The following is a 21,996-nucleotide window of genomic DNA, read 5'->3' on the forward strand; positions in this document are numbered from 1 at the left end:
CATTGCTCTGTTGCTGGATACGATTTGAATTTCGAAGATATTAGAATTGTAGAGAACAGTACCCCCAACAAACAATGTTGAAACCCCTCTAAACAGGCGGTGAATTAAATGCAGTGGAAATCAAAAAATTGAAATTAATAACCAGATTATAATGTTTTTGATCTATTGTCGTTGAAATGTTTCTATCCATAACCAGCTTTTCTCATACAATTATTCCTTTCGAATCAAAAGATCGCTTTCAAACGCAAGCTCATGTTCCTCATTATCGAACTCGATATGAATTGCAATCAATCAATGTACTTAGGCAGGGTGGCGAGGACACCATCGCTGGCAATTTGCTGTAAGGCAGTGGTGATAGTCTCCATGAAGCGCTTGTCTTTGCGCAAGTCATCACCAAACAGCATCTTAATGTTCAGCAGTTCAGTGGGGTCACCACGCTTAGCCCGTGTGCGCAGCTCGTCAAGCATAGGGTCAATGACCTCGAATGTGGCACCGGTGTCCTCAACACCATGAATGTAGTGCATCCAAAGGGCGGCAGTGAAACAGAGACGACGCAAAGGACCGTTTACCCAAATGGCCTCAGCGATGGTGGGCATGATGAACTGGGGGATCTTGCCGGTACCGTTAAGACAGATACGGGGAAGCTGATCCATGATTGGGGGGTTGGAGAAACGCTCCACGAGTGTGCGGCAGTATTGATCGATATCGACACCGGGGATAACGGGAAGAGTAGGCTTGACCTCCTCCTGCATCATTTGCCAGACAATCTTGCGGAAGAGAGGGTTCTCCATAACCTGGTGAACATATTTGTGACCAGAGAGCTGACCACCGTAGGCAATGACGGCGTGACTGCCGTTAAGAAGACGGAGCTTATGTTTTTCGAACTCCTCGACCTCCTTCACGTTCTTAACAATTTGGACTCCGACCTTCTCAAATGGTGGGCGGCCGTCACAGAAGTGGTCCTCAATGACCCACTGCATAAATGGCTCAGTGACAATGGGCCATGAGTCCTCAATGCCGAAGTCCTTTGCGAGACCCACTTTATCGGCGGGGGAGGTTTGAGGGGTGATTCGGTCAACCATAGCGTTGGGGAAGTGGCCCTTGGTATTGATCCAGTCCGCAAGATCGGGGTTGCGAAGGCGGGCAAAGGAAACAAGCATATTACGGGTGATGCTACCGTTGCCTTGCATGTTATCACAGGATACAACGGTGAAAGGGTTCAGTCCCTGCTTGTGACGGCGATTCATTGCATGGTAAAGGAAGCCGAAGGCAGTGTGAGGAGCTTTATCGTCGTGAAGGTCATGCTGAATGTCGGGGTGCTCATTCTGGAGCTGATGCGTGTTCTCATTATAGTAGTAGCCGCTCTCGGTGATAGTAAGCGACACAATATGGGTATCAGGGTGGGCTAGCTTGGCAATGACGGCCTCCCGGTCGTCAGGGGCAAAGAGATATGAATTGATGCCGCCCATGACCTTGGCAACGCTACCTTCAGCAGAGCGCTCGACAACAGTGTAGAGACCATCCTGGGAATTCAGAGCATCACGCATTCCGGCGTCGAAGGGCTGCAAACCCACGCCGCAAATTGCATAGTCTGTAACACCATGGTGCTGCATAAGCTGGTCGACGTAGACAGCCAAGTGAGCTCGGTGGAAGCCACCGACTCCGATGTGAACAATTCCTTCTTTCACGGCATCACCGCGGGGGTAGGTAGGTATCTGCACTGGCGCGCCAGATGCTGTCGCGATCTGGGACAAATTCTTGCTGTTGAGCTTCAAGGGGGGCATTGTGAGATGATATGAAGGAATTGAGAAAAATTGGAAGGAAGGAATTGAACAATAGAGCTGTGGAGGGGTAGAATGATTTAAATCATAAATGGTTGAGAGCAGCTCTGCGTCACCGCCATCTGCCGGATTTGGCAATGCCGGGATGATGGCAAAAGGTCGGGACGAAGCCCCATATCTTTAGTTTTCTGTGGGGCAGAAAATCCTCATATCAGCAATTCTGATGGGCATCGGTCGCTCCACGCTGAAAATTCTGATATTAGAGTGGCTGCGCCTCGACCCATGACCTGAAAAAAAAACATAGCATATTGCAGAAATCAAGAATGGACGGGAGCGGGATGGTCAGCTGCTTCCTTAGTTTAAGTTCTAGATCGACGGTCCGTTCGCATTGAAGCTCACTGCAATATAAATATAGAAGCTTAGTCACCCCGCGTTCAGTCTCAATGTTTGAACGCGGGAGGCGCCAAACCCAAATAGGAGAAGCCGCAGATCTAGACGCCTTGTAAATTAGGCCAGTAATGCTCCACGATTGAATCCACACTGCCAGCTGGCAGTTTCCGAGGCGTTTACAGAGAAATGGTTTCCGGGTCGGCAGCAGATAATTGTACCCAAGTATCCCGTACCCTCAGGGGTACGTACGGAGTACGCAGCTTTCATACGGCGGCCTGATCCGCATCTACCCAAAAATTGGCCTCCATGACATAGGAGTTCAGGGGTACTCCGTGGTCAGCTGGACAGCTGGCAGGGATTGATACCCGGTTCCTCTCGTTCAATACCAAATCATTTCATTAAGGAGTTGCAAGCCTGCCAGTCATCGAAGGACCCGGGAGCAACGAGCGAGTCAATATACTCATGTCGTACATCCATATTAAAGTTGCCCATTGTGAAGTCTGATCACGTAGGGAATTTCATTTTCTCCACTCGTGAAACAGATGAGGGGCAAAGAGCTCGGGAGAGGCAAATACGTACTTATTCACTACCCCAAGATGCCTCTTGATACTCAGGCCCTCGATGACTTGGGAGACAACGAGAAAAAGTAGTTGATTAGCAGGTGCCGCCGTCATTTTATCATCATATGAGCAATATTTCATTTTAATCCTGTCTATTCCCTATATCACAATCTACCTATACCCTGTTTGAGGTTGAGAGCATGGAGATGAGAGCATCACAAACCCGTAGGCCCTGTAGATAGATCTCCATTCCAATGAATAATGCTTATGAAGAGCCCCAAGAGGTATGATTGTATAATGAGCCATCAACACGCATCGAGTCTCTTCTCAAGTCCTTCTTCATAAAAGCCTCCCATATCATAACAGTCTCACCATCTAAAGTTTTTTCTTCATATAACGGCTCCACCTTCCAACTAACATATCCAAGTTTCTCATACCATTCCTGAATACTGAAAGAAGGCCGCTCCATCCCAATCTTCTCCCACAATCCACTCCATTCCGGTGCATCATCATAAAAGTACCGCTTACTCAAAGCCGTCAGCGTAAGACATCGACAATTCGAATCTCCATATGGCTCAGTCACAGCCATAGTTTCAACCAGTTTTACTGCCCGCTTTCCAAGGCCCAAAGAGCGATAATCCGGCATGATAAAAACGGAATTTATAGAAAGTTCAGTTTCTCCGCTCGAGATTCCTGATTCATCAAGTAGGTTTGAAGACGCGTCAAGTGATATGTGACCTGCGTGGATGAACGTTTTCTCGGCATGAGTACTGTTATCAGGAATGATGATCCAAAACAACCTTTTTAGATCTGCTTTATCTTGCCATCCTCGGAGGGTTTGTATATCGGACTCCCATCCACAGATGATGCGTTGATCTCGGATTTCGTTGAATTGGCTCGCGTCGTTGAGATCGACGGGCTCAAGGTGACACTGGGGCGAGCTAGATTGCTCTTGCATAGCTGCACACAAGCGTATAGAGAATAAAGTAAGTCTTTGAATACTCAAACGAGAACCTCGATTAAACAACACTGCCTTGGTTTAGGAGATATGATTCTTGGTGAGAAGTAAGCGCTAAAACGAAATGGGAAAGCCAAGAGATGGTCTAATCAACATGAATGTAAACCTTTGATAACCATATCGATAACCTTGACCCCTCTACACAAACTAGAAAGCCGCAAGTCATAATCCCAGCCGCAAAATATTTAATCTCCGAAATAAGATCGGGAAACGTCACTATCTCGTGGCGCCGAAGATAAGCGGCGTCCGGCGCGCGGTGCACGATCCGCAACTATGATCCGCCAGTGCACGTTCCGACTGTAGAAGTGTACAAGAGGCAAATAAAATGGCACGGTTTGACCTGATGAGATTCATTCTTATTCCAAAGAAACATCGAAAGCATCAAATCAAACAGCCTGTTAAAGAAAGAAAAGAAAAATATAAGGAAAAAAGTACATTATCTCACGATGAATACCTCTAGCTGGAGACGTCTCAACGTCGCTGTTATTGGTGGCGGCATCGGTGGTATGTCTGTGGCGATCGCCCTGCGCCGTGCAGGCCACAGAGTTACGATCTACGAGAGGTCAGATTTTGCCGGTGAAGTGGGTGCTTCTGTATCGTGTGCTGCTAATGGAACACGATGGCTTCATGAATGGGGAGTTGATGTTGCAAAGGGAGACCCCGTTGTATTAAAGAAGTTGATCAACCGAGATTGGAAAACTGGTGAACCCGTGAGCGTGTATGATTTGAGCGATTACGAAAAGCGCTGGGGATATGTGTACAACATGTTTCATCGTCAGTATATGCATGCTATGTTGAAGGATTCGGCGTTGTTGGAAGAGGGTGAAGGCATTCCTGCTAAGCTCATCCTGAACCACAAGGTAACTTGACACTACCCGTTGAGAACAGAGTTGTTTGTAAGACATTCTTGAAACATCTTTACTAACTATTTCCTCCAGTGCCATGAAATCGATTTACAAACCAACACCATCACCTTCGAAAACGGAACCACAGCCCAACACGATCTCATCATCGGCGCCGATGGAATCGGATCAGCAGTGCGAGGCATTCTAGGAATCCGCCCCGAAAAACGTCCCTCCGATTCCAGCTGCCTACACGCCAACGTCGACGCCGATAAAGCAGCCGAACTAGGCCTTACAAACTACTCAGCCGATAGCGCACTGGAATACTGGGGCGGCCAGGAAGGGAAATGGGACAAGATCGTGCTTTCACCTTGCAACGGCGGAAAGCTCTTATCATATTACTGTTTCTTCGCCCGAGAGCAGGGAGACTACTCTGCACAAGCCTGGGGCGCAGAAGGTCGTCCGGTGGAGGACTTGCTTAAGCCTTACCCCGAACTAGATCGGCAGGTGTTAAACCATCTTGCTATTGGAAAGGAGATTCAGCCCTGGAGACTCTGGGTTCATGATCCGTACCCGTATATTCACAAGGGTAAAATTTGTCTCTTGGGAGATGCGGGACACCCTATGATGCCACATCAGAGTCAGGGTGCTTGTATGGCTATTGAAGATGCGGCGGCGCTGGGAATACTATTCAACAAGAAATATTTCAATGGTGATGTTGCACAGTCTCTGGCTGTTTATGAAGCTATCCGTTTACCTCGTGTGACTCGTGTGCAAGCAGCCGCTGCAAAGGCAGCGTATAATATCAACGAGAGAATTGGTTAGTGAATCATGGAATCTGAAAGCAAAAAGCAGACTCTAACAATATTCTTAGGGTTTTCTGTCAACAAGGACACTCCAACTTATAAGGTGGAGGATCCTAAGAAGGTGCTTACTATTGAAGAAATGAATGCGTAAGTCTACTTTGATTTCACTTTATGAATATTTTTGATTACTGACTCGAGCCTCCAGATACGACATGTATAAGGACGTCGAGGAGAAACTTGCAGCCGTACGCGGTAACATATTTGAAGGCAAGTTCATCTGTGGACTTCCAGTTGGACTAGAGTTGCCCAGTGGTGTCACGATTGGAGCATGCTAGTCCACGATTTTGAGTGTATATATTGTTTCTCATGGCCTCGTGTATTTATTTCTCACAGCAAAATTGACTTTATACCTTTTATTTTTCTACCTACTTGAGCTTGATTCTAAAGTCAATATTTGTGCATGGCAGCGGATTAAGTGAATTTTCCTCTAAAATTGTTCATGTTTGACATTCTTCATACAAAATGAGTTGCTGTTGTAAAAAGAGCAGGGGAAAAAAGGAGGTATATCCACGTTCGGGCGAAATCGAATGAATGCAATGGGCGTGCACTACTAGTAGTACGTAAAGATCGCACTAAATTTAGGAATAGATTTAAGGGGACATGTCTTTAAGAATATATAAATTCGCTTTTCAGGTTGCAACAATAACAATTTGATGTAAGACCGTGTCCACGGTGGCTTGTCCAGATGCTCGGGCACAGATACCCCGAACAAGAGCGCTCGGCTTCCTCCTCGTCCGATGCTCTCTCCGGTGCTATTTCGCCCGACGTGACCCATGAGAATCCGAGAAACTCATACCCAATACCTGTCCGAAGGTGTCACCTCGCGACATGGAAAGATGGTGGATAGACTAGTCCTAATTAATTTCGATTCTAGGTACACAGTTAACGATACGAATAAATCCAGAAAGGTATACAATCAATCAAATTCTGCAACCTTGATCTGTGCAATTTGGATTATGTACATAGAAAAAGCTCATGTCATTTCATTTCTCTTTATTTTTATTATAGAAGTGTTGTCCCTTTAACCGAAGAGAGCATCACCCAGGCGGTAGTGCACAGTCTTGATCTGGGTGTAGTTCTCCAAGGCGTAAGAGCCAAGCTCACGACCGACACCGGAGCTCTTGAAGCCACCGAATGGAGCCTGGTAGTTGATCATGTTGTAGTTGTTGATCCACACAGTACTAAAACAAAGTTAGTAATGTTATAGAGAAAGCCTGCGAAATTGGAATGCTTACCCAGCCTTCAAGGCGTTGGAGACACGGATCGCAGTGTTGACATTCTTGGTGTGAACACCAGCAGCAAGACCTGTAAGAAGGAAAAGTCAGTATGATTAACATGATATAAAAGCTGAGGGAAAGAGAAAAGAACATACCGTATTCAGAGGCATTACCAATCTTGATGGCCTCGGCCTCATCCTTGAACCTCTGGACAGTAATGACAGGGCCGAAAATCTCCTCACGAGCGATCTTCATATCGGAAGTAACATCAGTGAAAAGGGTAGGCTGGATGAAGTAACCCTTGTCACCGTGGCGCTCACCACCGTAAGCAACGGTAGCACCCTCCTTCTTGCCGTGGTTGATGTATTCCATGATACGGTCGAACTGCAATTGGGAGACCTGAGGACCCTGGAAGGTACCCTCATCGAAGGGGTTACCGAGCTTGTTCTGGGCAGCACGTTCCCTGAAGCGAGCAACGAACTTATCGTAAATACCTTCCTGGACGAGCAGGCGGGAACCAGCGCAGCAGCACTGGCCGTGGTTGTAGAAGATACCGAAGTTGGCCCAGGAGATAGCGTTATCGATATCGGCATCGTCAAAGACGATGTTAGGTGACTTACCACCCAGCTCAAGGGTAACCTTCTTCAAGTTACTCTTAGCGGCAGCCTGGAGGATAGTACGGCCAATCAGGGTGGAACCAGTGAAGGCAATCTTATCAATATCCATGTGAGTGGAGATAGCAGCACCGGCAGTACGACCGAAGCCAGAGATGATGTTAATGACACCAGGGGGGAAGCCAGCCTCCTTGGTAAGCTTGGCAGCGTAAAGAGCAGAGAGAGGAGTCTGCTCAGCGGACTTCAGAATAACGGTGTTACCAGCGGCAATGGCAGGACCGATCTTCCAGGACCACATGAGAATGGGGAAGTTCCAGGGGATAATCTGACCGCAGACACCGATGGGTTCGTGGCGAGTGTAAGAAAGAGTCTGGTTGTTGGTATCGATTGTCTGACCGTGGATTTTGTCGGCCCAACCACCGTAGTAGCGCAAGCAGCCTGCGGCGTTGGCGATATCGCCCTTGGCCATAGTAAGGGACTTTCCGTTATCCAGAGCCTCGATGGCAGCCAGAATCTCAATATCACGCTCGAAGAGATCGGCAAGCTTGACAAGGTAACGACCCCGCTCACCAGGGGTCTTCTCGTACCAAGAACCCTCGAAGGCGGCACGGGCAGCCTTCACGGCGATGTCGACATCCTTCTCGGTACCCTCGTGAACGGAAACGATAGGCTTTTCGTCGGTAGGGTTGATAGTCTCGAAGGTCTTTCCCTCGGCACCCTTGACGAACTCGCCATTGATGAATCTGCGTGGTACAAGGGACTAGGGTCAGTTTATGCGCATAATGCAAAGCTGTAGAGCGAGAGGGAGAGGGAGAGCAAAAAGACGGAGAGAAAGAAAAGGAGAGAGTGAGAAAGGGAATGAGGGGTACTCACAGGCCCAAAGGCTGCTCATAGGTGAGGCTGGGGGTCTTGATAGAAGTTGAGAGAGCCATGGTGGAACAGAAGCAAAGTAGGGGTATCACAAATGGTGCAAAGGAAGGACAAAGTGAAACGTTCGAAGGACGAGAACGACCTTTTTATAAACCGGTTAAACCAGGACTTTTCATGCGGGGTTTGGCCACGCCACGAACCGTAATTACCTGGTGGATACTCGCTGAGTTGCTGGGCAGCAGAGTGTTGGGGTAGGTATCATGTAAGTACTTTTCCCTTTTCTTCAAATAGCTGCGACGGAATATGCAGGTTTCAAGCTTAATCCACAGGATTGGACCTGATCCACATTTCGTCTCATTTCTTTCCACTTCTGTACCGCCTGATTTTAAGTAATCTTCTATGTACATCGATACATCACTACCGGGGTTGGAGATCTACCCGAGGCTTCAGCACATAGATCCACGGATAATGATCCCACTCCAACTAACCGACCTATACAAACTCATTTACATAAAACATATACAGAGACAAGTAACCTGCAGGGTGAAGTGTTCAGCTTCAGTATTTGTGATTGTACATTTCTTTTTTTTTCCTCTTTCTCTCTCGGGTTAAAGGGAGCAGTGAGGGGCAAGGGAGGGGCAATGCGGGTCAGATGCGATCATGGTGATGTGACTCGTTTGGGCGGGCCAACATCTCTCCGGTTACCCTCGGTGGAGTAAGGTATCCGCCACTTGTTCTGCCGTGAGAGACATGAGAGAGAGAGCTCGGGTGGAGCTAACACGAATTCCTAATATGAGATCCACCTTTCATGACTGGTCGGCCGAGAAACCTTGATGCCCAGATCCACCAGTGGCTAAGTAAACGGTGACTAACCGTGCTCCCTTTAGTTCCTCGATCCGGTAATTTTTGAGGGCACAGATGGTGACATTCTCCAAGTTTCATATTTGTACACGAAGTACAGGATTACCTTTTTGAAGATTCTGAAAATTCCGGGGTAGATCATTGGGAGTGAGTTTTTGGTAGCGGGGATGGTCAGGAGGGGGAACTCAATGGGCTCAGTAATCAATCCGCATACATATGCGGTTCCGCATTCCGCAATCTCGTTTATGTATGATCCCGCCCAGGGCTAGACATGAGTGGATCTGGTTCAAATTGGAAAAAGTTTCGGGATGGTGATTCCTGTAGTATTCTGAAATCTTACATGCGTCCACGGGTCTAATATTGGAACTTGTCTAGTGTGCGGGGTAACTGTATACTATCACATAGTCTTATTACAGTTTGATATCCACAAGTATACCTAACTTGCAGCTGGTAAAGAATCTACTACTTATTAAAACCGGCGTCTGCCTATGCAACAGGAACATGTAATTGATACACAAGGACACTAACTACAGTTTACCACGATTTAGGAATTGTGTTGGGAGATCAACATGCCGTGACCGAAGATATTCCGCCACATTCTTCCCCAAAAAGTCCACAGTGGTTGTGACTCCAACCCCGCGATCGAGAAGATTGCGAAAGAGAAAGTGCACTGCCTGTAGCCCTGGTAGTTCAAAGCGCTCGATAGCCAGTTGTGGCCGGTGTTGGGCCTCATCTCCTAACAGCTGACGGGCTGTATCAATCGACAAGAGACTCCGTAGCCAGAGGTACTCGTCCCGATGCCGGACCCAGAGACCACAGTTGGCATCAGAGCCCTTATCCCCGGAGCGACCATGGACAATCCAACCCAATGGGCCACGGATTGTTGGGCCAAAGTCCTTCTTGGGATTGATGGGCCTGTCAACATGAGTGATCGCTTGTGAAGGCTGACGGGGAGGGTATGTCTTAGTATGTGATGGAGGTGCAATATCAAGAACTTGAGTGCGTGTCGTTGGTTTCCAAGGAAGATGGACCTGATGCTGTACTGATGCTTGGGGAATAAGAGTGACAAAATATTCGAAGATGGCTCTGGGAAATCCTTGACGCAGATCTAAGTGGAAGGTAGCTCCAGGATAGCCTTGCATAATGTTGTCAGAGATGACTTTGATGAACTTCCTAGGCGACAGATCATCTGCATGCCGAGCCTGTGCGACTATCCGAAAGGGCACGGTAGCCCGGTTCTGACTATGCGGATCTGGCAAGCCAGACCCAAGCAGATCAAAGTTCAAGGATGTGTATTTGTTCGCATAAGGAGCGAGCAGTCGCCGAATCTGTGTTTCAAGCATCCGGGCTTTGTCTTCAATATCGAGCCCAGTCAAGAACCACCACACCTCAGCTTGAAATCCGCCACGAGCAGTGATACCCACCTTAGTGGTGGGAGGAGGAGGGGCTGACCTAGCACCTAGGACAGCAACCCGGTTGATGCCTCGTTGCTCGAAGTGAATACCATCGATGATAGCTGTCACATCTGAGTTATAGTACCACGGACCTTGAATCTCATAGAGTAACTGAGAAGTACAAGTATCTACCGTAACAGTACCCTCTGTCGCAGCTTGCTTGGTGATCACGACATCTCCCTCAGCGGAAATTTCAGCAATGGGATACCCGATATTGGTCCACCCCTCACCACCATTCTCCAGAGATTTGAATCCTGTGAAATTGCCACCACAAACATAATTACTGCATTCAATGAGATGACCTGCCACAAATGCATTGGCAAGTTTATCCAATTCATTCCGCTGCCAGCCATGATACCAATACGCAGCGCCAATAACAGGCGATGCATCTGATACACGACCACAGAGAACGATATCGGCACCTTCCGCAAGAGCTGCTGCGACTCCCAGGCCACCGAGATAGCATTGAGCGTAAATAGGCTCAAATGCCCAGTCAGATAGTCGTTCATCGGTATATATGTTTTGAAGCTTGGATTGACCCTTGGATAACATCTCTTGGACTGCAGGCAATACCTCATCACCAGTGATATAGGCTACCTAATCGAGAGATCAGTAGTGTACACCAGCAAATGAACTCAAGGGAAATGACCTTCAAATCCAGCCCTTTTGATTTAACCATTTTTGAAACAACTTCATAAAGCCCTTTGGTATCACACACTCCAGCATTGACAGCCAATTTGATGCCATATTTGGCTAAATCACCAAGAGCTGGCTCTACAGCCTCAAGGAAAGACAGATCATACGCCGGCATTGCATTTTCAGCGTGATCCACTCGTCGGCCGGCAACAGTCGACATATTAAACTCGCTCATAAAATCTGCTATAATCACATCGACAGGGTCTTTTGTATAATGACGCGCGAAATCAGCAATAGCATGACGTCTGTCTGAAGCAGAGCCCGAAGCACCTAGAAAGACGTCAATTATTGAATACTAACTTAGACATAACTGCAGCCTCAGAGACTTGCCTGCGATTCGAATGGGCCTCCCTGTGAACTTCATATTGGGGGTATGATTGACCTTAGATCATACAATGACTAGAAAATAAATGTATTTTGTGCATTTTGGGGGAAGGTTAAAAGGGTATGGCCGTTCGCATCGGCCGAGGCAACTCGGTCTAACATAATGCGGGGTTCCAAGGATAGAGTGTTGAATTTATGGTTCGCCGATCTTGTGGAACATCAATCTGTTCATAAACATATGAAACTGCATGTGTTTTTTTCTTTTTTTTTGGATATTAGTTAAACCCGTTGAATTTGATCTGCTTTGGAGCTGGGTCGAGGAGAACATTTTTGGGTAAGGGAATTGAGCCAGATCTATCTGTCTTCAAGTTCACCTCAGGTAGCCAGCCTTGAAAAATGAAGGTGTTAAATCATTGGGATGAGCGTAGTATATTACAAGACGGTTTATGTAAATCGGATACTGGGCTGTATACAAGTGAAATGGAGTGATCACAGGAGAACATTGAATGGGCTGCTGATTGTATAGTATTAGTAGCTGTTTGGGTTGAAGCTCTCCCCGGAGGTAATTTACTCGAGAATGGCTCGCTCACAGTCTCATACTTCGCAAGAAGGAATTGGCGGAATGACTTGGCCTTTGCAATAAAATAGAATTTAGAAGAAAAAAAAAAGTACGTATATAGCAAGCTGTGAACCTGGTTCAGGTTGTCGCTTCAGACCTAACCAGGCCGAAGGTACAAGGGTCTGGCTCTTGAAGGCTACTAGAGATAGGGGATAGAAGACTATTGAGAAACAAACTTCTAGAAACAGTCATAAGATTCATTAGAGCGAAACGCGCTAGGTTCCGAAAGAAAATATCCGAATCAAGTTAAATGAACTAAAATTCTCTGTTCGAATAAGTTCAATTATCCGACCTTTGGCTTCACGCAGGCTCAAAAGCAGAGTCGGAATCGTCATCATCATCATCACTGATAGTTATTTTGCGTGTTGTGCGCGTAGATCGAGAAGAACGGGGAATACTAGCCTGCGAGCTCGCGAAACCAAGAGTTGTTTGCGTTGGTTTCGCAGACCGAGCAGTTCGGCGACTAGCAGTTTCAGTAACTGTATGCGAAGATGGAGCTGGCGAGGCTGCAGTGCGCCCACCACGCCCTCTAGTAGTAGCCCTTGCTCCTCGCCCACGTCCTCGCGTGGAAGCTGCGCGGGGCTGCTTGACAAACAGAGCCTGCGAGTCGTCATCATCATCATCATCATCATCTGAAATGACATGGGCGGCTTCTTCGTTATCAACATCCAACATGGTAAGATCGTCGGCCGAGTCTTCCTCAAATGGACCTTTGGTCTTCTTCCCTTTGGCTGATGGAGCAGCAGCTTTGGCACCGGCTCTGGAAGAGGCAGCAGCTCCTCGACCACGGCCTTTCCCGCGCCCACGAGATGTTATGGTTGCTGTGCGACTTGTAGCTGGAACTGAACCATCCTCTCCTGCTTCTTCTTCGGCCGGGTCACCCCCTTCATTGTCTGAGTGGATGAGGGCACCTGGCTGATCCTCCCATATGCCGTCAAATTCACTGTCCCAACCGTCTGGCTTGGGTTTAAATCGCTTCTTGCCCCTGGTACGTCTCTTGGCCCCCTTGGCGAACAGTTCTTCCATTTGGGTACGATACTTCTCCATGGCAGTAACCAAGGAACTTTGAGGGGCCTCATCCTCTTCCATGTCCTCATCACGATCTAAAGCCATAAGATGTTTGACTTGACTTTCAAGAGACTCATTCACGAACATCTCCATGGCATGTTTGTCATCTTTGTCGATAAACTGGGCCACAGCATCACCAAACGTGTTCTGAGGAAGAATACTGAGCGACTGCGATGCGAGAAACTCTTTGACGAGTTGTTCCACTTTCACGGTATCTAGGGCCGACAAGTGTGATACAGCAGTGGTTTCATCGGTCACATCCCCTCTCCTTGACGATTGTGCGGTTTTCTTCTTGCGGTGGAATTGCACTACATCGTTGACATTGGCAACCTTTCCCACAAATCGATTTGAAAACCTCTGCGGGTTCTCACAATCATAGCTGCCACCTTCAGGAGTGGATATTTCAACCCTAAGTCGGACGAGTGGGAGCGGCATCTCAGAGTCTTCTCTTTCTCCGTCAGTTTCCCCATTCACATCCAGCCATTCGGTTTTGGCTTCTTCGATCAATTCTTCCACAATCTCCATCAAGAATCGCGTCAGCTCCGTTCGGTTGTTTTCTTTGCGAGCTAGCTTATGCGCCCTTTTCTCTTCCGATAGCGCAATTTCTCTCATAACGAATGGCCGCACGGATTTTAAGCGAATGGGCTCGCATTTGAAATCTCGACCCGTGATGCTCATTAAAGATATCTGTTTCGGCACGGCTTCTCCAGGTACCAACGAGGTGGCAACAGAAGAGCCGGGCTGCATGACATGGAAATTCATGTCTGGATTAAGCCGAGGATTGATGAGGCACTCATGCTCATGCCCCCAAATGACCATGTCCATAAAGGTCGGCAGAAAGTTTTCGGGGAGATAGCCGGTCTCTGTATAAGCATGATGGTTCTGATGGACAGACATCAAATTGAACCAATCGTCCTTTTGAACAGATGGCTGAAAGAATTTGACCTTGCCGTCCCTAAAAGTACGAAATAAACGCTCATCGCGAACGTTGCTCATTCCATACAATGCAAGCTTAGTCCGTCCTTTTTGGAGGAGGACGGGCTTTATTTCGATATTGTCTGATTCCGGGGTTCGTCCGTAGTAATTAAGCAGACCAGAAACTTGTAGCAGATCGAGAGCAGCTAGATGACCTTCTCCCGATGGATCATCATGGTTGCCATGGATGGAGAAGATGGGGATGGCAACGTTCATGTCTAAATCCTCATAATTGACATGGTTGAACGCACCTTGAAAGGTCTCGCTAGCATCACTAAGCATCTCCAGCTCACAGGGCTTATCCCCAAAGCAGTTCATCCGAATTGATCGCATCACTTGGTACATGGATTTCCTAGATGGTTTGTTCTCGTGAAACAAATCGCCCGCTAACAGCACCATGTCCACGTCTTTCTCTTTGGCAAGACACATGACTTCATGGAAGGTCTTCCAGCTGTCATCGCCCCGGATGGGGTCTCGCTCATTATAACCAACATGATTATCGGTAGATATGAGAATCCGGATTGTCTCCGCCTCTACGTGGATTAGTGAAAGATCGAGGTTGTAGTAAGATGTTGTACTTACCGTTAGCCCCTGACATCGTGCTCATTTCCTAGCTGGCTACTCAAAGGGAATTATTCACAAAATCACTCAAAACAATCACCAGTTTGCCATGACTGGAGGTGAAGCCAATCAGGTACAGGGACGGAAGAGACAAAACCACCGCGTATGATAGCGGCGCGTGATCACGTGCCTCGGGCGCGTTTCACTATCTATGCTCCAGCTTGTATAGCCTTATATACGAAAAAATGCGGGCCAGTATGACTCACTATGACTATAGATAATCTATAATCAGATTCTTCATACAAGTAATCTCTTTTCTTTTTCTTGTTCGTAGTAATAAATGAACTATGACCCAATTTCTTTGATCGCAATAAAACCCAATCCCGTGGACTTAACACTATCTCCTGATTGGCCCTTCCCGGTTCGCCGCTTTTCACTTCCGTTCGGCGTGCTCTGTCGCTCTTCGCCTCCTCAATCACCTCCTCCAACACTTCCACCACTTTAAAATCGCTGTTATACCTCTCGACTGATCCAGGTCTCATTGCCGGTTCAGTCGCTTGTCTCCCAACCTCTTTCAAGCCCTTTTTATGCAACCCGAGTCCTCAGCAGTACAAAAGACGCCTTTCCCAGACTCACCCCCAACCGATTCAAGTCCAATCCAGTATGGAAATGATTCTGAAGCCGGCCCAGTTTCTGGTGCTCTCCACCCAGAGAGGCACCAGGAGTCAACTGGGCGGGTCTGGTCTACGCCAGAACAAAATGATACGCCCCTGAAGGATACTGGATCAACCCCGCCTTCGGCCCACCGAGTCAGCCAATATGAAGATGCTTGCATGCTAGGAAGGAAGAATCTAGAACCTAGACTTCAAGTTTTAGCTGGTGCACAGTCTAAAATCCCCTTTGAAACGCTTCCGAATGGTAGGCTTGCTGTGCACCGATTATTCCTTTACAAGCACTAACAACTACGTACAGAGGTTCTCACCCACATCCTGTCGCATCTGCCACCGCAATCTCTCTCGGATATTACACTAGTATCTCGTCGCCTTCATTCGCTTGTGACCACTCCCCATGCCTGGAGAAGTGCTTTTTCGCGGTTTTTCCCAGGACCTCAAGCCCTTGAAGATGCGCGCAGTGTGGACCTCAGGAATTCAGTGGATCAAGCGTCAGATAGACGGTACTTTGCGCGGCTTACAGCGCTTGCATCTTGGCGTAGCGAATACATTTTACGCACTCGGCTGATGCGGTCCCTATCTCGAGGTAAACCCGTGGAGTTTCCATCCAAGAAACCTGGTCCTGTTCACTCGGCAACATCGCGCAACGGAAGCGCAGTCTCAACATATACGTCGCAACTGCTGTTTCCTGTGAGTCGGATGCATGGGTCTTTCAACAACCCCGAGAAGGGACCGACCTTCATTCATGGCGCTTCGGAACAAGGCATTGCTTCAGCCAGTGACCCGGCGGCGGTTAAAGTGAGTTCCTGGGGCTTGTCAGATCATCAGATGTTTCGACATTTTGCAGACATGTTCCCAGGAGATGCGCCGTATGGTCTTGGGGCTGGTGAAATGGTTGGGACGTCCAACTCAATGGATGTCAGCCAGCCATATGGCATGATCTATGGTGAAGGGTGTCCACAAGGCCGCAGCTATTTTATTTCAAGCACGGAACAGCGAGGGCGCTTTCTAGGAATCTCAGACTTGGGATCTCACCCTAAAAGTGGTATTCCTGCTTCAAACATGATTACTCATGCTATTTGCTCGGTTTGGATTGCCAAGTCATCATCGATTCTCAAGACCACTGGAGGGCTTGTAGCGATGATGACTGGTTCATCTTCCGGCTTGCTCACAGCCTACGCGCTTGGCCCTCATCCCACATACGGCAAACGGTATGAGCGAGGTCAAGTAACTGCCCGATGGGTTTTGTGCCCCGGTGTACCGATTATCGGAATCGCCATTGATGACAATTACTCACCCAGCCGCAACTCACAACACCGTGTATGGGCCGTTGTTCTCAACGCACTTGGTGAAATCTTTTACCTTACAGATCTACCAATCCAGCCAGAAGTCTCTTCGACCAGTTTGACTGCCGAACAGTATGATGAACTTGCATGGAAAACTGGCCGGAGTGTTCGTTGGGAACTCGTTGAACTCAGTCGACGAACAGCTCGCCCAGACCCTTTTAACCGCGAACTTGTTGATGGAAGTTACAGCCCACGGACCTCTTCGGATTCCATGCGACTAAGTGAAGATCAAATTGCTGCGGAGACAAAGGAAATTGAAAAATTCCTTTCCTTCAAACCAAAGCATTTTCGCAAGGTTTGTGAAGGGTGGAATATGCAACGAGACTTGCAAGTTGACTTTGCAGGTGACGATGGGCGTGGATCTGGAGAATCCGTCATCGTCATCGCTCGAGGTGCCGATGAATCTGAGAAAGCATCCATCCGACGATATATTCGAGCTACTCCCAAATCCGACGTCAAGTCAGTTTCGGGAACGTCATATCAGGAGCAGCCTCGTTCTTTGTTTGGAGGACCAATTGGATCCTCAACTCCGGCCAGCATACCAGCGTCTCCTTCATCAGGTCGCCTACATGGCCCGGCACAGAACGACTCTGAATGGAAAATCTCGAACTTCGTATTTGGCGACCGCAAGTCGGTTGAAGTCACCATTTCCGCCCTAGACAATTCTATGTTTGCCACTCTTGCAATGGGAGAAGATCCATTGTTGGCGATGTCTCAGAGCTCATTTTCATCTGCAACATCCTCGCCTATGTTACCCCACATGGAACAGCCGCGATCGAGCCTTGAAGTTCCCGGACAACGTGCGCGATATCTGGCCGTGGGTACAGCGAGTGGGTCAATATACATCTGGGATATCCGCGCACTGGCAGCTCGCAACGTAGATGTTATCAATTCTGTATCGCCTCTCAGAATCATTCAAACTGACTCACCGCAAATTTCCTGCGTGGCCCTAACATCTTTGTACTTAGTACACGGTGGAAATGATGGCCTCGTGCAGGCTTGGGATCCCTTGGCTTCAACAACGCGCCCAATTCGAACAATTAACTCCAGGTTTTCATCTCGGGCGCGTCGCCGCTTGGTACAGGCCGAAGCCACGATGCATGGCGTGGGGAATAATTTTTTCGCTGCGGGTGCTATTTCCTTAGATCCCGACCCAACAATCCTCAGGGGAATGGTCTCTCTTGGCACTCATCTCCGTTATTGGTCATACAGCTCAAGTGGCGCAGATCAATACAAGAGTAACAAGCGCCGACTCCGACATACGCTCCGCGGTAATAACGCTGCTGGTGGAGGACAGCGGTTTAATACAAGTGGCCGGGGCGCAATCCATGACTTCATCGCAGACGAGCAAGTTGAAATTGAACGGCAGAAGATTGAAGATGATGAAAAACATGCACACTTGAGTACACGTTTTGGAGTAGACCTTCTTGGTCCCGATATCGACGAAGAACAACTTCTAGCTTATGCCCAACTCCTCAGTCAAGAAGCTTACAGCGGAAACGGACAGAAGGGCGAGCAAGATCAGCCCACCATCGCAAGTTCCGTCAGTACTTCGCTCAGTGACCATGCCGGGCCCAGCCCATTTGGTATCGATGAGATGTCATCTTCCTCCTCGCCGTATCAAGAACCTGCAGATGATACAGATGTAGATGATGATCTTGCTGAAGCTATCCGTCTGAGCCTTCTCAACGATAAGCCGGATACTAGCGCTCCGATAGATCAAACACCATCTATACCCATAAAGTATGCGAAGGGTGTGAAAAGGCACTCGCCTTCTCCTAGTATACCTGACGGAGAAAGTAGTCGACAGAAAGAGATGGACGACCTCGAATTTGCCATTCAGTTGAGCTTAGCTGAGGATCAGAGTCGTGAAATCCAGGAATGGGAAGAGTTCCCTGTCCTCCCCCCGGGATCTTCACAGGAATCTAGCAATTACGAGGACAAAGGCAAGGGCAAAGCGAGAGCTATTTAGTTGATTGCAGATCGGGATTTGATTTACCTGATGCTGGTTATTCTGTTTCGAATACCGTTTTCATGTTTTCGTGTCTTTTTTAAACTTCCTTGTTTGTATTTTCGTGTTAATTTCCCCTTTGTTTTGTTAAGACGCGTGCTCCATTTCATTTTACTTTGCCATATATGCTTATATCAATCGCGAACCTACTACAATCACCCTGATAAATCATTCCACTCCTTGCTAGAAGCGGTGGGTTTTGAATACGCGTTTAACATCATATTATACTACATGTCTTTCCAAAGGTTTTTCCAAACATCGGTCTAATCGTCTCGTAACACTTTTACTAATGTAATTCTAGAGGCTAAGATGATATTATACCTAACCTTTTAAGGTGTATAACTAATATTACCACATATTATCAGGTTTTAATCAAAACTAATACCTAGTAGCTGTGATGCTGTAGGAGGATGCCCAGGTGCCCAGGTGGTAAAGAGTGAAAGATTGAATGTGGTGAAGTTGAAATGACATCCTATAGCTCTTTTGTATTCATACATGAGCAATACAATAGATGATTCTGCCGTTCTTTTTACAAGGGGTGGGATTATTATCGGGGTGACTGGTACATTCAATAGACTTGAGTTTTCTACCAGTTGCTCAGGTGGCAATGATGGGAGATTGAATCTACGATTGAAGCCCAGTTGAATTTATAGAGGAAATGTTCATTGTTCGGTAACACACCAAGCATGTGCAAGAAACGAGTAAATCACGAAACCCAATCATCCACAAGAATCCACCATATAAAGACACCGGACAAAAGAAGAGAGAAAAAAACGCTGAAGTCTAACTAACTATTCATAGACTTCAAGTCACCCATAAACAGATATACATCTAGAGGAGGGATGCAACCAGCATGAAGATGCTGGCAACACCACCAAAGGCCACAGGGGCATTGTTCATGGAGGCAGGGTTGCTGGTGGTGCTGGAAGATCCAGAAGAAGATGTAGTCGAAGAAGAGTTGCTGCTGCTGCCAGGACCGGCAGTCTCATCGCCGGCCAGGACCTTGTAAGAGACACCAGTGATCTCCTTGCCAGTGTAGTCGTAGACCTTCTGAGGAATAGCGGTGCTGGAGACAGTCACAACCTTACCCTTGTTGGCATCGGGAAGACCGCTCTTGATGTAGTCAGAGACCTTGGAGGGGGCAGCAGGAAGATCCCAGGAGTTGTAGAATTCACCGCTGGTAATGAGGCTGGCAGCGCAAGTTGGAGGATCAATGCTAGTCTGAGTCTTGTTGCTAGACGAGATGCGGTCCATGTCGAGCTTGTTGAACTGTTTCTGCAAGTTGTCAAAGTCGATCAAGGTAGTGATGGTATCGGTGTTGTTGACATTGACCAGACCGTACTCGTTGTCCTCCTCAGTCCACTCGTAGACAAGGCCACCGGAGAAAGCCTGGGTCATGTCCTCGCCATAAAGAGCCTGGACCTCGCTGAAGGTACGGGGCTTGACCTCGTTGCAGCCGTACTCGGAGAAGAAGACGGGCAGAGTAGCGTTGGAGAAGTCCTCAGTCAAGACATCGTAGCCACTGGAGGTGTAGCTAGCATCACCGCACCAAGAGTAAGAGTTTAGACCGAAGAAGTCAGCGCGAGATGAAGTAGAGTTCTTGAGGTTACACTCGAAGTAGGTAGCGGTATCCATGAGGATGTCGCGGATATCAGCAGCGGAGTAACCAACGGGAATGGCGCGGTCTGCCTGCTTGGCAATGTACTCCTTCATATCACGAACGACGGCACGGACGTAGGCGGGGGTGCTGTATACGGCATCCTCGTTGATGACCTCGTTACCGGCGAAGAAACCGAGAACGTTGTCGAAAGCCTTGAAGGCCTCGATGACACCAAAGACCTGCTCATAGTAGCCTGAGTTGTAGGAAGTCCAGGGCTTGGAGCGGTCCAGCGAGCCAGTCGAGTAAGGCGAGTTGACATCGAGGATCATGTAGATGCCGGCCGCGTTGAAGATGGAGGCACACTCGTCGTGGTCGAGACTGGGCTCAAGGTTGTAAACACGGATGGTGTTCACCTAGTTTGGTCAGTACTAATGCCTGTATGTCATGATATCCAAATCGACACTTACACCCAGACGCTGCATGAGAGCGGCATCACGGTAACAGGCCGCGGGCTGGCTCAGAGGGTCCTTCTTGGAAGTGAAGGCCGATTGACCACCGGGCTGGTAGCTGTAGAGAAGGAACAGGTAAGTGATTGTTCTATTAGAGCGGACACCCCGCACATGGAGTAAGCATACTCGACACCAATGATTTGGAAACGATCGCCAGTCTTGGAGTTGACGAAATCCTTTCCATTCACCTCAAGAGGGGTGACGGCTGCCGCAGTACCCATCAGGGCACAGGCAGCGGTGAAAACGCGACCATAAGACTGCAAGAGGGGTTAGCACCAGACAATTTCTCTAAAGTATTTTTGGTGAAAGCTTGTAGGGATCTATCCCTCCCGATGGCGGGTTGCACATACGAAGACCATATTGACGCGATCGAAAGAGAAGTTGGGGAGAAAAATCGAGTATAAAGAAAGCGGTTGAAGATGGGAGCGACGGAGTTGTAGTATAAACGAGGGAACGACAGCGCAAGGCGCGGAAAGAACGAGTGTCGGGCGATAAAAATCACCAAATGGGCTGAAGCAGCAAAGGAAAGGGAATTAGAAATAAATATACAGAAAGGAAAAGGAGGTGCGCATTTGAAGTTTAAAACTAGACGAATAATGATCGGCGGGGGGTTATTGCAGCGTGGAGTGGAGTTCAGGGTTCAGGGCCCAGTGAGAGAGGAGAATTAGGGGTTCAGGTGTTCAGATATATCTGGTTGAGTCTCCTGTTTGGTCCCCGAGAGTCGAAATTGCGGGTATGCGGGTCCAGATGTCCTTCAAAGAGTCTGACTGGGCCACAAATGAAGTCACTGTTTAGGATGTGGTTTCAGCCACAATTTGGGTTGACTGGGCTATTTTCAGCTTGCTGAGGCTTGGTGTGGGCCGGGGATGGATGAATTCTAGCCGTTCTCATTCGCTCGTTTTCTCTCTCTAAAATACATTCTGTATATCATGGCCTTTTCCTTGTCCGTCTCTGCCATACCTATCCCAGGTGGAAATGCAAACCAGAACATATGGTGAAGAAAAGGTGGGAGGTATGTGGGACAGGGATTGGGAAGATGGCAATAAAAAAACAAAAACTGAAAAGAAAAGAAAAGAAATTTCCCAATCCATGGCGCCGAGAAGTACCAAGGCCAGGCCAAGACTCAATACATATACACAGTGG

At 48.0% G+C, this 21,996-nt stretch overlaps 8 protein-coding genes across 8 annotated transcripts; 2 read left to right on the forward strand and 6 right to left on the reverse strand.

The window, feature by feature from the left end:
- Positions 1 to 287: 287 nt before the first annotated feature.
- On the reverse strand, positions 288 to 1,784 carry N7478_012871 (mannitol dehydrogenase family protein; the record flags this gene model as incomplete). Its single annotated transcript, XM_056929081.1, has 1 exon — positions 288 to 1,784. One exon carries the CDS (start codon positions 1,782 to 1,784, stop codon positions 288 to 290), a length of 1,497 nt encoding a protein of 498 aa, XP_056772443.1.
- Positions 1,785 to 2,996: 1,212 nt separating this feature from the next.
- N7478_012872 (uncharacterized protein) lies at positions 2,997 to 3,689 on the reverse strand (the record flags this gene model as incomplete). Its single annotated transcript, XM_056929082.1, has 1 exon — positions 2,997 to 3,689. The coding sequence occupies one exon, from the start codon at positions 3,687 to 3,689 to the stop codon at positions 2,997 to 2,999; it is 693 nt and encodes a 230-aa protein (XP_056772444.1).
- Positions 3,690 to 4,195: 506 nt separating this feature from the next.
- Positions 4,196 to 5,732, forward strand: N7478_012873 (FAD-dependent oxidoreductase; the record flags this gene model as incomplete). Its single annotated transcript, XM_056929083.1, has 4 exons — positions 4,196 to 4,609; positions 4,688 to 5,411; positions 5,466 to 5,544; positions 5,603 to 5,732. 4 exons carry the CDS (start codon positions 4,196 to 4,198, stop codon positions 5,730 to 5,732), a joined length of 1,347 nt encoding a protein of 448 aa, XP_056772445.1.
- Positions 5,733 to 6,478: 746 nt separating this feature from the next.
- On the reverse strand, positions 6,479 to 8,220 carry N7478_012874 (aldehyde dehydrogenase family protein; the record flags this gene model as incomplete). The annotated part of the gene is made up of 4 exons (XM_056929084.1): positions 6,479 to 6,638; positions 6,693 to 6,762; positions 6,830 to 8,031; positions 8,162 to 8,220. 4 exons carry the CDS (start codon positions 8,218 to 8,220, stop codon positions 6,479 to 6,481), a joined length of 1,491 nt encoding a protein of 496 aa, XP_056772446.1.
- A 1,326-nt stretch (positions 8,221 to 9,546) lies between these two features.
- On the reverse strand, positions 9,547 to 11,533 carry N7478_012875 (acyclic terpene utilization AtuA family protein; the record flags this gene model as incomplete). Its single annotated transcript, XM_056929085.1, has 3 exons — positions 9,547 to 11,070; positions 11,192 to 11,439; positions 11,470 to 11,533. The coding sequence occupies 3 exons, from the start codon at positions 11,531 to 11,533 to the stop codon at positions 9,547 to 9,549; spliced, it is 1,836 nt and encodes a 611-aa protein (XP_056772447.1).
- An 879-nt stretch (positions 11,534 to 12,412) lies between these two features.
- Positions 12,413 to 14,753, reverse strand: N7478_012876 (MRX complex nuclease subunit; the record flags this gene model as incomplete). Its single annotated transcript, XM_056929086.1, has 2 exons — positions 12,413 to 14,688; positions 14,738 to 14,753. The coding sequence occupies 2 exons, from the start codon at positions 14,751 to 14,753 to the stop codon at positions 12,413 to 12,415; spliced, it is 2,292 nt and encodes a 763-aa protein (XP_056772448.1).
- A 550-nt stretch (positions 14,754 to 15,303) lies between these two features.
- Positions 15,304 to 18,705, forward strand: N7478_012877 (F-box and WD domain protein; the record flags this gene model as incomplete). The annotated part of the gene is made up of 2 exons (XM_056929087.1): positions 15,304 to 15,634; positions 15,689 to 18,705. The coding sequence occupies 2 exons, from the start codon at positions 15,304 to 15,306 to the stop codon at positions 18,703 to 18,705; spliced, it is 3,348 nt and encodes a 1,115-aa protein (XP_056772449.1).
- An 870-nt stretch (positions 18,706 to 19,575) lies between these two features.
- gel2 (1,3-beta-glucanosyltransferase gel2) lies at positions 19,576 to 21,212 on the reverse strand (the record flags this gene model as incomplete). The annotated part of the gene is made up of 4 exons (XM_056929088.1): positions 19,576 to 20,757; positions 20,812 to 20,911; positions 20,980 to 21,110; positions 21,204 to 21,212. The coding sequence occupies 4 exons, from the start codon at positions 21,210 to 21,212 to the stop codon at positions 19,576 to 19,578; spliced, it is 1,422 nt and encodes a 473-aa protein (XP_056772450.1).
- Positions 21,213 to 21,996: the final 784 nt, after the last annotated feature.

The sequence above is a fragment of the Penicillium angulare genome (genome assembly GCF_028827245.1).
Source record: "Penicillium angulare strain IBT 27051 chromosome Unknown utg000012l_segment0_segment0, whole genome shotgun sequence".
Classification (NCBI taxonomy): domain Eukaryota; kingdom Fungi; phylum Ascomycota; class Eurotiomycetes; order Eurotiales; family Aspergillaceae; genus Penicillium; species Penicillium angulare.